Raw genomic sequence first — 13726 nt, 5'->3', positions numbered from 1 at the left:
ATTTTTTCCCAGTGTATCCTGAGGTGTGACTATTTTGTGAATTACTTTATAATTATAATGCTTGCAGCCTTTATGACCTCATATTAATTAAGACTAAATTTGTACTTTTAAAAAGTAGTTAGTCCCACTGCAGAACCAAAATGAACTTACAAAGTGGTGAATTCATATACATTTTATTCTGATCATTTATGTTGGGGGAGAGGGGGATCATCACAGTTCTTCTCATAAATAAATCCATTTTCAAACCAAGTTTAATCCAAACAATTGATAAACTTTGGATTTAATTTACTTCTCATAAAGTAAACTTCACAGTACATGCACACAACACTTTCTATAGTCCTAAGTGAAATACTCTCTGTGTCTCGTTGCTCACCCCAGGTCAATAGGTGGGTTTGTCTCCTTGTAGGCCTCAGTTTTGGAAGGGCCAGAAGGACAGCATCTTCTGCATGTCACGATGTGCAGTTTCTCTTTTAGACCATTAACGCATGCTCGTATGGCACTGCGAACGGCAGCCGAGGAAAAATAAAAGATGATGGGGTCCAAACAGGCGTTTAGGGTGCTGGAGATCAAAGCCAAGTTACGCCACCCCTCGCTATCTTCGTGGATGAAGCCAACCACATGCGAGACGTTATAGGGACTGAAAGAAATGGCGAAAACCAACAGCGTCCCAACCGCAAGCCCAATGGCCCTGAGTCTACGACGTCTTCCGAGATGGGGCAGCTTGGAGAGAATTCGAATGAAGTTTATGTAGCAGAAGCAGCAGATGAGGAGGGGTATACAGAAAAGCAAGAGAAAAAGCTCCAGACGAACAGGAAGTAGAATTGTCAGCTGCTCTTTGGTGAAATTATCGTAGCAAATTCTCAAGTGGGGATTGGGCTGTGACTTGCTGTTGCTCGAGTTGTCACTCGAGGGTATGTATGGCACGATGTACACGATGCTGAGGTTGAGAGATCCTAGAAGCCAGAGGAAGCAGCTTGCGATCACAGCGTTGCGCGGGCGGCGGCCTAAAGCGTATCGGATCGGAAACGCAACGCCTAGATAGCGCTCTATGCTAATCGCAGTCAGAAATAATGTGCTGGTGTAGATGGTGGAAAAGAAAAGGAAACTGCTAATGGAGCACAGGTAATAGGGAAGGCTCCAGTTGAAGCTGTCAATGGCCTCCTTCATCTTGAAAGGCAGGACTGCGAGGAAGATGAGGTCAGATATGGTCAGGTTTAGCAGGAGAATGTCAATAGGGGTGGGTTTGCGGTTAACTTTTCGACAGAAGGTGAAGAACGCCAGGATGTTGGCAGGAAGGCCGATCAAGAAGGTGAGGATGTAGAATAACAAGAGAGTGAGGTAGATCAACTTGGCCATTGGTCTGTACCTCACAGATGGTCAACAGGTGGTAGAAACACTGTGCAGAGAACAGAATAGCAGGAGTCAATAAGATACAATATGGTGATAACAGACAAATTGGAAAATAAACCCACAACTTTTATGTGGTTGATAATGTGTTTGATAAAGCAATTTCAATAAAAATAATGTTAAAATTAACTCTAAATGTACTTAAATTTTGAAACAAATCCAGCCAACAGAACTGTAAAAATCCCTGGTGACAGTGACAACTCATACTGCATGGTATTATATGGTACAATGGTTTTATAACAGGATATTTCTGCAGTTATGGGCATGGTCTGGCTCTGTTGACTTAAAAACACCTACTCTCACTAATTTAATTGGTTTGTTTGTATTTAATATAGGCTATACATACACTTTTTCAGAAAGTCTTGACATCTCACACCTTTTTTAGTGTCATTAACACTAAATTTTAAATTATGCATTGTGTTTAATAGTATTCTGCGATGGAAATGATAGTGGAAATGATAGTGGTAAAATACATTATTTATGTATTGTAATTAAACCATATTTTTACATATATTTTGCTAAATCATAGCTTAATAGTAAATGCCGCACAATAATTATGACAATTTACTCTGCTTTTACTTTGTTTTCTTCACGTACCGTGTTGCTAATGCTCTTCATATTGCATCCTTGGCTACAAGTCTACTAACTTTATTAGAACAAAATTGTACTGTGTTGTGGAAATGCTGCCACAACTGGGGTACAGACATCATTTCTGAAATATTTATAGAAATAATTTTCATACAATAGAAATCTAAATTGGTTAAGATTATCTTAGTTTTAAACAAGTGTTATTGATTTTTATATTTTAAAAGATCTTTGTGTAAAATATTACATTAACATAAAAGTTGCACTTATAAAGTAGCAACAATTAATTATAAAAGCATTGGAAAAGTTTCCAATTTTAGTTTCCAGTTTTATGTGATCTTCCTATTACAAAGTCAAAAATCAATCCTTGCAACATTCCTAAAGTGCCTACAGTTGAGGAAATATTCTCTGTTCAAGAAGTATAATGAACAAAAAAACTCACCTTTACAATGTAGGAACATTAGGATCCTCAGCATTTTGTGTCTCATCAGTTTCACAAAGAGTCTGCAAGCTCCCCTCACCTCTGTCCTAGACATTCCGACTGCATAATTAGACTACGTGATGTGTGCAACGTCTCAAAAGAGTGGAAATTTAATCAATTCGGAGCATAATCTTCAACACTGAAGCTCATCAAACAGTGTCTCTTGGCAACCCCCCTGGGAACAGTCAGTGAGAACACAGGAAGTTGTCATAACTGCCACATATGGGGTATATGAGGCGCCCCAAGAACATATGGAACATACTAATAAGCAAGTGTTTTATTTCTGTGTGTGTGTGTGTGTGAGAGAGAGAGAGAGAGAGAGAGTGTGTGTGTGTGTGTGTGTGTGCGTGTGCGTGTGTGAGTGTGTGTGTGTGACAATCCCCACATAGATGGCAATATCTGAGATCCTTGTCTTTGTGGGAATTTTTTTTATCCCCATGAGGAAAACAGCTAATCATACTAAGTGATGTTTTTTATTTGTTTTGTGTGCGTGTGTGTGTACATGGACATTTTGTATTAATGTGAAAGGATTCATCTGCTATAGGCCATTGTATACTGAGTTGATTCGTGTATCAAATTTGATTCTTGCAACAACATTTTGATAGCCTCTCTGTAAATAAAGGTAGAGTCGGCAATTTCAGAGAGGGTAGCAGTAAGCTAGTAACTAGTAAGCTAGTTTTGAAAGTGTGAGATCCCACTAGAGATGCACCGATATGAATTTTCTCAACCGATACCGATAGCCGATTATCAGAATGATATCGGCCGATGCCGATACCGATAGATTGTTTTTTTCTTATGGATAAAAAATCTCTCCCAAATAATTGTGCAAATGACACAGATAACCGTCTCATTTGCTACACCATAAAATTAGAGGTTAAAATTAACAACAGAACTATTATATTCAACTGCTATTTATTTACAGATATAATATTTACACTCAAATAAAAGCTAAAATGTTTTGTAAACAACTCAGTTACACATATATGGTAGTTTTCATAAGTACTTGCCTTCATGGCAAATTTATTCAATATAATTAACAGTTTCCTGAGGTAAATGCTACATTAAAGGTGCATTGCGCAACTTTTCATGTTAAAAATACCCGTTTTCTAACCCATACATGCTTAAACAATTGCCTGATGGGCTGACTGAGCCCTTCTCTGATCACTGCGATTGCCTCTATAATCCTGTACAGTAAAATAAATAAGAGGGATTCGGGTCGGAATCTGAGACTGGGCGTGACGTCATGCGCGTTCACGGCACGCTCATATGTCTGGCAGGTTTGTGTATGCGCCGACGCCGCCATTCTCCGTAGAAAATGGATTCTAAGAGACCGGCTTGTAGTTCATTTCAAACACCAACGCAAACTCCACGTAAGATAAAAAAAGAGAACTTTTGTCTAGTGCAACCAAAAGGTCCAAATTGGAGTCAGACAGGCGTCGGGGTAAGACGAGAGTAAACATAGGGAAGGCTTTCAACAAATGGAGAGATCTCCGGTCTGCTCTAGGGCTCAAACGGGATCCTCAGTTGGCTTTTTTCTTGATAAAAAGGTAAGATATATCCCATTCTCTAATGTCTGATACGGCCAATAATGACAATAATTACGATCCATAAAATGTGTAATGCTTTAGCGTAAGCTAGATAAATGTACAATCGGAATAGGTTTTACTAACTTACCATTGTCAGTGATAGGGTTCAGAATGATTGTGATATAAAATGCTGATATATAAGTTAGATACTTAGACACAAATTTTGAGCAAATTACTGCTTAATTACGATGTATTGCTATTGGAATATGCTACTTAGCTGATCAATAAAACAGGCTAAACCCCCGCAAATCTTCGGCGGATTAGCCTGTTTGGCTTTTATGGTAACGTCATAGTGCCACTTGATTGTTTATTACCTTGAGACATTTGGGTGTACTTTGTTGACCGACTGTGTATGGTATGGTATCATGATTACAATTTTGAGCTTTTACAAAGTTATAACTTATATTGTTCATGAACGTGTTTCCATAATAATAGTCATAAGTGGATACAGTAAACACATAACACAGTTCAACATGGAGATAGATGGGAATAAAAAACGAATTTTTCTACTACCCCCATTTTTTCCCTCACACATAAGTGTGTTATTTACTCAATTGCCTTTCCTTTCACATATTTTAAATTACTTGCAGATTTAAAACTTTATTACCTCTGAAGACATTATGATTGTAAACAAAAGATTTGTGCGGCTGATGCTCCTTGGGTTATGACCAGCTCGAGCTCGTGCAAGCGTGCGTGTGCGTGTGGTCCGTGAGCGTGCACACCTCTGGTTGCAGTTTCGCTTGCCGCCAGAGGGGGCGTAGTTCTGCGAAAACTCAGACTCTCGCGCAATGCACCTTTAAATGAAATTGTTCACAATCTTTTTTTGGAGGCCATTGACCAAAAGTTTTATTGACATCTTTCCACGGTTGAAACACAGATTGAGTGATTACATGAGACATGATACGGATTTCGGTAAGTTGTACTGTAACTTTCAACTTACCTTTTGATATTCATGCATGTTTTTCTAGATATATTTTTTATTAAAGTGGAAGAACAGACTCACGCTCCACGCTGCTGCTTGAACTGAGGCGCTACAGCGATCTGTCACGTCACATTTAAGAGCGTCAAAACGCCATTTATGGTTTGAATTTCGTGATAAAGATCACACTTTGTTTCTTTTTTAGAAGTAACAAAGCACAGAGCTATTTGCGATTAATTGGGTGAGAGGCGCGCTACAAATGATGTTTAGTATAGGGAAAAACTGCAGATCTGGCAACCCTGGCTTGAACAACAGGTGATTCATAGGGTCGAAAAGAGCCTGCTTTTTTTGTAGCTGTTTTTTAGCTGTTAATGCGTTATTGTACTTATTGAGGTCACATACTTGCCCTAACTAACTCAACACGAGAGATTTTCTTCACACACAGTGTGAGTTGCAGACACACACATATATATATATATATATATATTTAGACCACTTCTATCATTGATTGCTATCAGGATGTGAGGAGAGTTTCAATCAGTATAACAAAAAGTGTTTATAAAATAAATTGCCTACCATACCTTTAAAATGTGAAAATTGACTGACAGGCAAATCATTTGAAATAGGCTATTTATTTTAGACCTTTTCCTTTGTCTGTAATATGTGTATATGGTGAGTCCTTTTAAACAAAACACACAAAAAAATACAAAGGGTAAGACAACAACATTTCACAACTTGACTAAAGTAGGCCTATATCTAAAGTTAAACAAAGCAGCAGTATGTGCTATTTATAAAATGAATATAGTAGGTTCATTATGAGATAATTTTTTTTACAATTTTCACAAAAGAGCCTGTTTCCTGTATCTCAGGGTTACTCATTCTTGGAGAGTTAACTTCCTGCAGAGTTTTGTTCCGCACTTGTAAACCGGTTAGTGACCATATCGCCCCTATACCCTTTAATAGGGCACTATTTGAAGCGACAGCCATTTGTAGTGTTGTCCGAAACCATAGTGGACATTATCGAGTGCACACTTTCAATCCCACAATGCACCGCAACAAGAATACCCATAATGCACTGTGAGAGTCACAGTCCCGCCCACAGCCCGAGAGCGCTGAGGTGCCGGAAGTACATTTCCCATTCATTTCTCCCATTGACGTTTTGGAAAATCCGTATCTAAAGAGTTTTAGAGCATGTCTGAGGATAACCAGCTACGGCTGAACTCATAGGCATACAACATATTATTTCGAGTGAAAAAACGACGAGAAAATCCCCAAAAAGTCAAAGGTACAACAAGACTGTGTACATATTTTCATTTCCGAGCGAAGGAACTACTCATCCCATAAACCACCGCGCCTCACTGAAGTCGACTGAAGCCACAACCGCGAAAGCGACTTTCAAATCTGACGACAGCCACGCGAACTTTTTCTTGTGCAGTTTATAGCAGTTCTTTCAGTAGTAATCGTGTAAATAATTGTGTTTTTTATATGTATTGTGTATTGAATTTTATATTTATCATCGTGTATTTTATCGTGTATTTTATATTGTGTGCGTGTGTGAAAAGCGGTTAACGATAACGTTAGCAACATGGTGCAGTGCTTTGTACCTGACATAGATATAAACACTAGATGTCGCCTTGTATACGGCAGTTCATTGGAACGAATGCGTCAATAGAGCCGCCATCTTGGAACAGGGGAGCCCCTCCTCTTTAATGCATCAGCGTCAATGTAGGCAAAGGTCTAACGGAAATAAAATCACCATAAATCGTCATGAATGCGATGTTCTAGTTTTTATGGTTCGTTCCAACGGTCAGTCATGTATTTATCATTGAGTCCAGAGGAAATTTAAGGTTTTGATATTAAGATAATTACTTCTTTTTCAAAATATAATGCATAGTGCTAGTAGGCCTACGTTTATTAGTCACATTCTTCCACTTGAGTAAACTTAGAATAAACTATTGCTATATAATACATATATAAATGAGCAAAACTTGGCCACTAAATATTTAATATTCAATTATTTTAATGATCACAATTAAATTTTTAATTTTATTAAATTGAACAAGCGCAACATTCAGCATTCAATCAAATATTCTAAAAGATGTTTTATTAAGAATAATGTTATTTCAACATAATATCTCGTTATTTCGACATAATATGTGTGCGTGCAACAAGCAAGAAGTGCATTTGTAAATCCGGTGACGCGTGCATTGATTTTTATTAATAAACTTCTGACAGTGTCGACTCGGCTGCAGAGATGAAGTTGACGATCGCCATCTCCGTAGTGAACGCGCCTAGAGAGAGAAATGCACATAATGGATTACATAATCAGAGAGTAGCCTAGCTTTTTTCTTTCGTTTTAAATTATTTCGTTTAAAGACTATTTAAGCTTTGTGTATTTGATGTATTTCTCTTGTCTGTGTGAGGCATAGGCTGAGTTTCGTTAAGTTAGGATGAGATGCGCTCCAGTTAACGTGCAATAAGTAAGTGACCGCGCGGACGCCTCCATGATTATATCAACAAGCAATTTGTTGATGAATAAAATTTATTAAAATTAAGATACAATTTATACAAAACGAAATTCACTTTAAAGAAAGGATTTAAACAGTTGACATTTTCACAAATTTCAGTGTCCTTCCACACCTCCATCCCCAGTTTGCAAGGAAAAGAAACAAGCCCTTGAGCCCACTGTCCTTGTGCAAAACGCACACAAGATTTGCGGAATTCTATGTATAATAATCATGGATGTACTGTTTGAAGATTGACAGGGAGAGGACCAGCATACTATTAGGACTGTACTTACAGGTTTTTTTTATTTTATTTTTTTATTAAAAGGTTTGAGTACAATCGGTAAAAAATCAAAAGTTAGGAACAACACAGCACATCACAGCCAAAAGTGGGTATTGAGGATCAACTCCTGCATATTGTACATTTTAAACACAAGAGTTATTTCAAATAATATCTAAAGAATATTCACAGTTCATTAGCTGTGCGAGAATCACAGTTCATTTTCTTCCTCCAAGCAGAGAAATGTACACTGAACTTATAAAAAAACAACTTGACTACTACCATCCACAGAGTAAATCTAATCCCATGCTGTCTGGTTTAGATTTCGTTCGTGTGAACATCCATACGCAGCACAAAAGTCCGGTATCATCCATAAAATTGAAGTATAGGCGGAGATAGCAGCGTTACCTAGCTACTTCCTATGGCAAGACCCCTGTTCAAAGATGGCGGCGGTTTTGACGCATGTTTAGAACCCCAAGGCGACATCTAGTGTTTATATCTATGTGTACCTGACTGCAATCACCGCTCAGTGGTCAACACATGTCTTTTTTTTTAATGATCTTCAGTCTTCACGGACTTTCGCGGGGTTTAACCAGACAGTTACACGAGCTCCACCAATCAGATGCATCACTGTGGGATTGTGGGATTGTTCAGGATTGTGGGTAATGAAGTACTTCTCCAAGACATCGCGAATAAAAGGCATTTATCCCAAAACAAGGTTAGTGCCCCATGAACTTTAGGCGGTTATATGAGCATATACAATCGCTTAGTACAGCCGTAGCTGGTTTTAAGTTTACCATGTATGGTTACGTTTTTATGGCTTATATCCCAACTGTCAATGGAGAAATTGTATTGAATTTTTACTTCCGGCACCGGCTGTGGGCGGGACTGTGATGCTCTATTCCCGCATCTGACGAGGAGATGACACCCGCAGCTGAATCATCCATCTATCCGCTGGTCCAATGTGGCTATAGTGTTAATATCATACAGGTATAAATTACTTTTTAATTGATTATAAAATTGCTTAATTAAGGTTTATACAGAATTTCCATAACAGAGTTCAAGAACATTTTTTGAAAGTGAACTAATCCTTTAATACTTTAACATTTTTTTTTTTATAATAATAATAATTATTTAATAATTAGGTTGATTGAATAAATATGTTGATTGAATAAATGGTCCACTGGCTGAGATCAAGCTATATTGTATTTGATTATTTTATCTAGCAGATAGATCAGTGCCACTTTTTACTTACAAGTGAGATTTCAAAGATATTTTGACCTCTGAACTAGGAAATGTCCCTGGTTTACATTTCAGAAATGTGGTCCCCTTAAATAAAAAAATAATAACAATAAAAGAGGTCAAATAAAATGTTAATACAAAACCAAAAGCTTTTAATATATATATTTTTAAAAATGATAAAATATTTCATTAAAGTTGCTGCTATCACCCTCTTTTCACCCTGCATATTGCTGTTACCGTGGTATTTTTACCTGTCAAGCAGCAGAAAAGCAAGCGCAACATCTGTTTTCAAGCTTCACCGGTGTTCACTCTCATCATAGTTCTTTTTTGAACCTGTGAATAACTTCAAATTTCAATGTTTATATGTAAATAAAAGCCTAAATTAAATCAGTTCCGCATATAAAGCGATCGTGTCTCTTCAGAACTCTTCACCGCTCAATTCATATGGATTAGCTTTATGATCTCTTTATGAAGTTTTTCAAGTGTCAAAGTGGTAGTTGTGTAGCTGTCAATGGAGCGACAGAAATGTCTCAGATGTTTTGGGTGAACTAACCCTTTAAATAGGCATAAAACCGAAAAAAAAGCCTTAGCACATACTTGATTGCACTTCTCATCTCCTTAGAGATACAGAAAAATATAATAGGATCATAACATGCATTTATAGTGCTCAGGATTAAAGCTGTCGCTCTCCACTTTGGATTTTCTTTTTTGATGAAGCCCACTAAATGTGATATATTGTAGGGTGCAAAACTGCTGGCGAACACAAGGAGAGTCCCCAGAGCCATTCCAACTGCCCGGAGTCTACGTTGTCGCTTGATGAGTGGAAGCTTTAACAAAATACGAATGAAATTGATGTAACAGAAGCAGCAGGTAAGGAGGGGTAGAAAGAAAAACAACACTGCTATACTCAGCAGCGCTGGAAGCAGTTCTGTGAGCTGTTTCTCTGTGAAGTAACATCTCTGAGATTCAGTCACCTGAGTTTGCTGATTTGTGGTGTTGTCCGCTACACCAGAATCCGTGTATACTGTCTTGTAAACAAATATAGCACTTGCTGCAACAAGCACCCAGATGGCAACACATATAGGAATTGTATAAATGATTCTCTTCGGACTTCTATACTTAAATGGAAACGCTACACATACATAGCGCTCAGCACTTATTGCCGTCAAGAACAGGCTGCTGGAATAGATGGGAAGGTAGTAGACAAACAGATCGGCGTGGCACGTAAAAAAGGGCATGTTATCTGCGGCCTCTTTCATCTTGATGGGCAGGAAGGTGAGGAGGATGAGGTCAGAAATAGCGAGGTTCAGCATGAATATGTCAATGGGGATGGGTTTACTGTGAATCTTGCGAATGCATGAGCAGAACGCCAACACACTGTTAGGAAACCCAATCAGGAATGTGATTATATAAATAGCAAGAAACACCGTCGGAGATGGATCTTCTGACATTGTTGTCGGCTTGTGGTGATGTTCTTTACTTTAGTAAACAGCCCTGTGGGTTCTTCTAAAGACACCACCTGTAACATATACATGCACTTATTATTTAGATGTATTCTTTCATTTTTTTCAATATTATTTAAACTATTGAAAGATACTAAAAAGCTGTTTTGGTTTAATTTGTGACTTACCAAGATATATTTTATATATCAGTCTCGATGAAATCAAGAGACAATGGGCTCCTTTGATATGCAGTTTCGTGACACTCAAACCACCTGGACAGCATGGATGTACAGCACACTGTATATGATTTGCATTCATGAAAACACGTTTATAATTGAGCCATTGTTTTTTTTTCACTGCACGTCCATATACTCAGGGCTATACTCATAAGCCTAGCTAATACTAATAAAATACACAGCATCAGACTGGTTTATGTTCCATGATCTATGATCAGCAAAAGAGCAATTACTTAGTCTGGAGGCTGAAATAAAGTGATTTTTTGTTATTACTATGTTGTTGCAAACCTGTATTCTTTGTGCACATTTTGTGTAACTCTTCCCAAGTGTGATCATCTTAATGATCAAACCAAAATGACACCTAATAAAAGTTACCTAATGTTCCCAAAGTGTTTTGATATATGAACTGTTTGCAAGAGCAGCATAAATATTAATCGGAATTTGTCCTATATTGTTAAAAGCATAAAAGATGGGAATGACAAGTATTATCATTATTATTTTTATATATATATATATATATATATATATATATATATATATATATATATATATATATTTTAAATGACTATTGCATAAAATGATTTAATATTAATTTAATCTATGTGCTGGGGTCAAAGTACTGAGAGCTTTTTGAAAAAAGATGCTGTACTGATAATACAAATCAATTGCATAGTGCAAACAAAAATATAAATGAAATTAGATAAATGAAAATGTTAATTCGAATCTTTATACAATCAGGTTTAGGTATAAAGTTGTGGGGTTTTGGTAGCTGAGAGTTAATCAAACAGCGAACAATAATTAGCATTCTTCAGATTCAATTTGAATTAATAACTACATATAATATTCTGATGCCCATATACAAAATGACAACTAATGGTGAAAGTTGATGTGAAAGCAAAATGTGAGAAAATCATGCAAATCAGCAGAGTAACATTATTGCACTTCTATCAAAATTTGACTGTTATCACTGTTTTTATAGTCTTTCAATGGAAGAGATAAGTAAAACGGATGTATTCCAGTCCAACATATTTTCTAAAACATCTGAATATATTTAAAGATACTCACCAAGACTCTTCAGGTTATGGCTTAGGCTTCCTTCGTTCTTAGACTAACTTTTAACATGCATGTTTATTATGTCGCACAAGGGACGTACCTAATTGCAAACCACAAACTGTCACATGGGTTTTTATCCACAGTTAGTCCGTAATGTGAAAATAGAGGACACTTGTTTTGTTTTGTTAAGCCTGTAAAACCTGTAAAATGCAGAGGTGTACACATTAAAGAAATATTTATAATACAACATACTTAAATTTCATACCTACAATTCAAAATATCCAAAAACTGCACTGAAAATGAAATGATCCCAGAGAATGTAAGAGCAATTTAATTTATATATACAGTACCCATGTTTAACATAATATACATTCACATTATTAATCATAGTAGAACTAATAATTACAGAATAAGAGTTTTACAGAATAGGTACAAATTAAGTACAGGTCATTATTAGTATTTAACATTTTCTTGCATGTTGAAAGGATCTACTATATATTACTATTTTACAATATTTACTAATTACATTTATTTACTGTAGTTTATATTTTTGATTCAAATCTAAAAATGTAATGATGTAATACAGAAGCAACCATTAGTGAATAGGGGAAGATGTGCAGAAACAGCTGGAGTCTAAAAACAATTGCTGAATTTTAAAAGAATGTGCACTTTCTCATCCAATATCTTTAATGACCACCAAAACATTATCTTACGGCTCATATCCTTCCCCTAAATAGGTCTGTTTGGGTGACTCATAGATAAAAAAAAATTCCATGTTCTCATTTGCTCCATGAGTGTATGGCAGTACCCTAATCAGGTCACTTTTATGGACGAATCTGCTTTGTTTGCTCTTGCTCTGTCATCTTTAGATTCTCCATGGCTTATTATTGACATTGCCTGTGTAGTTGTTGTTTGAGGGTTCCTGGAAGCCCTACTGCAGTGATGCTGATGCCACAACTTGCATGATTCGTCTCTTCGCTTACGGCACAGTCTGTCAACCAAATCCCTCGGCGTCCACGGCGAAAACATCAACATAACCACGGGCTCTAGAAAGACATTGCAGGAGCTGGAAAGCATGGCTTCACTTCTCCACTCCACATTAGTGTACAAGACAAAGCCTACCACGTGGGAAACATTGTAGGGTCCATAACAGACCACAAATACTACTAAAGTGGAGAGTGCAATGGCTAATACCCTTCTTTTCCCACCAGAGGGCAAAGAAGAGTGTCTGACAAGCACAAGGCAGCGCAGCGTGCAGAAAGCTGACAAAACAAGTGGCACCAGGAAGAGCAGCAGTGCCATCTCTAGGCGTAAAGGCACTAGCACATCCAACTGCTTCTGGGTGAAGTTTTCATAGCATGCAGAGACATTATGCTCTGATAAAGACACAAAATGTCCCCCTCCTTCGGCAAGATAAGCAAATCCCAAGTGCAAGAGCACTAAAGCCCACAAGATGGCGCTCACTAAGCAAGAAGTACGGGCCCGGCGGTAGAGCTTGTAAGTTATGGGGTAGGCGATACTCAGGTAACGGCCCACGACGACTGCTGTGAGGATCAGACTGCTACCGTAGACCGAGGAGAACAGAAAGAAACTGTAAATGGGACAAATGGCAGCTGGAAGCGCCCAACCCTGAAGCAGCGTCTCTGCCATTTTGACTGGCATCCACAACACTAGAGCGAGGTTTGCCACACACAGGTTAAGAGCGTAGACTACATTGGGAGTGGCACCGTGTTTTCGAGCCTTACGGATGTACACGAAGAGAACGAGGAGGTTGCCGGGAAGTCCGAGCAAGAAGGTGAACAAGTAGATCAACATCGAGACGTAGCTGAACGCAGTCAGCTCCATGTCAGGTCAATTTCTAGATTTGTTGCTCAGTTAACAAATACCAGATCCTCCTTTTTACAGGCTCTCCATTGGCCTCCAGTATTCCCTCGTTATTCCATGTGGAAGAATTGCCGTTCCTGAATCAAATAAAATGCTGAAAAACCTTC

General features: G+C 37.7%; 2 protein-coding genes across 2 annotated transcripts; both read right to left on the bottom strand.

The window, feature by feature from the left end:
* Positions 1 to 369: 369 nt before the first annotated feature.
* LOC311300201 (free fatty acid receptor 2-like) lies at positions 370 to 1443 on the bottom strand (the record flags this gene model as incomplete). The annotated part of the gene is made up of 1 exon (XM_084424330.1): positions 370 to 1443. Exon 1 carries the CDS (start codon positions 1354 to 1356, stop codon positions 370 to 372), a length of 987 nt encoding a protein of 328 aa, XP_084280456.1. The 5' UTR covers positions 1357 to 1443.
* Positions 1444 to 8660: 7217 nt separating this feature from the next.
* LOC311300126 (uncharacterized protein) lies at positions 8661 to 13580 on the bottom strand (the record flags this gene model as incomplete). Its single annotated transcript, XM_084424260.1, has 3 exons — positions 8661 to 8730; positions 9602 to 10448; positions 12719 to 13580. 3 exons carry the CDS (start codon positions 13578 to 13580, stop codon positions 8661 to 8663), a joined length of 1779 nt encoding a protein of 592 aa, XP_084280386.1.
* Between the last annotated feature and the right edge of the window lie 146 nt (positions 13581 to 13726).

The sequence above is a fragment of the Rutilus rutilus genome (assembly GCF_951802725.1).
Source record: "Rutilus rutilus genome assembly, chromosome: 11".
Taxonomy (NCBI): Eukaryota; Metazoa; Chordata; class Actinopteri; order Cypriniformes; family Leuciscidae; genus Rutilus; species Rutilus rutilus.
Note: the sequence above shows the minus strand (reverse complement) of the source record. Positions and strands in the feature narration are given on the sequence as shown.